Source organism: Protobothrops mucrosquamatus, unplaced genomic scaffold (assembly GCF_001527695.2).
Source record: "Protobothrops mucrosquamatus isolate PMUCROS unplaced genomic scaffold, P.Mucros_1.0 scaffold861, whole genome shotgun sequence".
Lineage (NCBI taxonomy): Eukaryota > Metazoa > Chordata > Lepidosauria > Squamata > Viperidae > Protobothrops > Protobothrops mucrosquamatus.
The window spans coordinates 262254-264218 of NW_015387116.1; the positions used below are offsets into that span (position 1 = coordinate 262254).

The 1965-nt window shown below is 35.6% G+C and overlaps 1 protein-coding gene across 1 annotated transcript in view; it reads left to right on the forward strand.

Moving 5' to 3' along the window:
- Nucleotides 1–990, forward strand: part of SKIL (SKI like proto-oncogene) — a gene marked incomplete in the record, with an annotated part of 20088 nt that extends 19098 nt beyond the window's left edge. Inside the window, 1 exon segment of the mRNA XM_015819121.2 lies at nucleotides 267–990. Coding sequence (XP_015674607.1) covers nucleotides 267–428 — 162 coding nt within the window.
- Nucleotides 991–1965: the final 975 nt, after the last annotated feature.

A 1965-nucleotide genomic window follows, 5' to 3' on the forward strand; every position in this document is an offset into this window, starting at 1 on the left:
CAGCCGGAACGCGGCGGAACGGCGTTCCGGCACCTTTTTCCGGGCCGGCCGCACCGGAAATAGCCCCTCCCACACCGGAAATAGCCCCTCCCAAATTTTACTTGCATTCCTGTTCTCTAAAGGGGCGGTCCTAGGGTTTGATGAGGGCGTGGCCAGGTTTGAGTTCCGCCACCTTTTCTCCGAGAAAAAAAGCCCTGACCAGGATTAAGAAACAAGTGAATGATATACCAGCTGTTTTAGCTTGTCTTTACTTTTCAAACTTGCAGTTAGCAGAGCTGAGGCAGAGGCTGGATCATGCAGAGGCCGATAGACAGGAGCTCCAAGATGAACTGAGACAGGAACGAGAAGCGAGACAGAAGTTAGAGAAGATGATCAAAGAATTAAAACTTCAGATTCAGAAATCTTCAAAAAATGGAAAAGGAAAATAAAATGCCATCCAGAGCGCGTCTGCATTTTCTCAGCAAGGCTAAAAAAAAAAAATTGCCTGCCAAGGAGAGGTCAAGCCATGGAAAAGTGAAGGTATTGGGCACAATTATGGAAAACTTTTCCGGTGCATCCCACCATCAGTAGCAGAGGTGTTTGGGAACTCACAATCATTTCTATGGTGATCTGCACAAGAAAAGTTCTCAGTAGATTATGTCCAACATGTGCGTAGAAATCTACAATGATATGTATATTTATACAGCTTCCAGACTGACCAAATCTGTATTTGTGCTGCTTTTTTTTATTGTTATGAGCAACATTGAAATTTTGTTTTACAATGGTCAGTATGTATCTGTTTATTTTACAAACTGTCTCGAGGACTCTCACTGAATGCAACATTCTTGATTCAAAGTACACAGTAACTACCTTTTTGCATGCAATTCAAGAATCAAACTGAAAAAAATATATAGTTTTATTTTTGCTTTGCTCCAATATTTCATTTGATGATGCTGTATCAATGAGAAAACTGTTAATATGAAATCATTAAACAGTGAAAACTTCTTTAAATGCAGATTTTCATGTTGAACTTTTACACTAAATGTTAATTATTAATGGTTAAATACCAGTTTTTAGTACTATGCTGAGTGCTGTTTTGAAAAGGGGTTGCTGAAATTGAGTCTGAAATATTTTATTTATTCACTCTAGTGGGTTAGGGTAACAATTCGATAGCTAGTAAGTAATTTCATATTTAATATTGTTCTTTGAGCATTTCTAAACACCAATAGGAGCTTTATAATGTCAGTCTTATTTTGTGGAGAAGCATTTTTAATTATCAAGTTACTTCAGTAGCAATAGCATTCCCATATATGATCTTTGAGTGCATGAAAATAGGTGATCTTGTCATTTTAATAAGTGTTACAAAGCCAGTAGGGAACAAATGGTGTCAGATATTGGGAAAGTATGGTTATTATTATTTTTTTAAAAGCACCAAGTTAAACCATTAACATTTTTCAAAAACAACGCTGTTACTAAAACTTTGTTTCTTTGAAAATGCTAAATCTTTTTAGTATTTGACATTGGTGTGGGAAAATGTCTGGTGCTAAATCATAAGCCGTTCATTCCAGAATTTATATACTTGGAAGTCAGAAAGATAAATGACTGAAAGAATTTCCTGAAAATATTTTTTTCTAAAAATGTTGATTAATAAAAAGTTTCATTGAACAAAGACTAAATAAACAATTCTGCATAGAAAAGGAAATGCAGTGCTTGACTGTACAGGAGGAAAGAAATAATATGGTTTTATATTGTATATAGATTGACAAGTTTGCTCAAAACATCTTGTATTAAATATTTGCCAATTGTTGGGTACGCCTCCCTATTCAGATCATTGTACATTCATAGCAATGTTACCGTTTATTCACAAAAGTATTAACTTACTTTATCATAGATTTGTGTGACTGATGGTACAAGAACGCTTGTGGGAAAATGTTCTGCAAAATTTATGGAAATGTGCCTTTGCAGCAGTAATTAGGCAGCAGATTT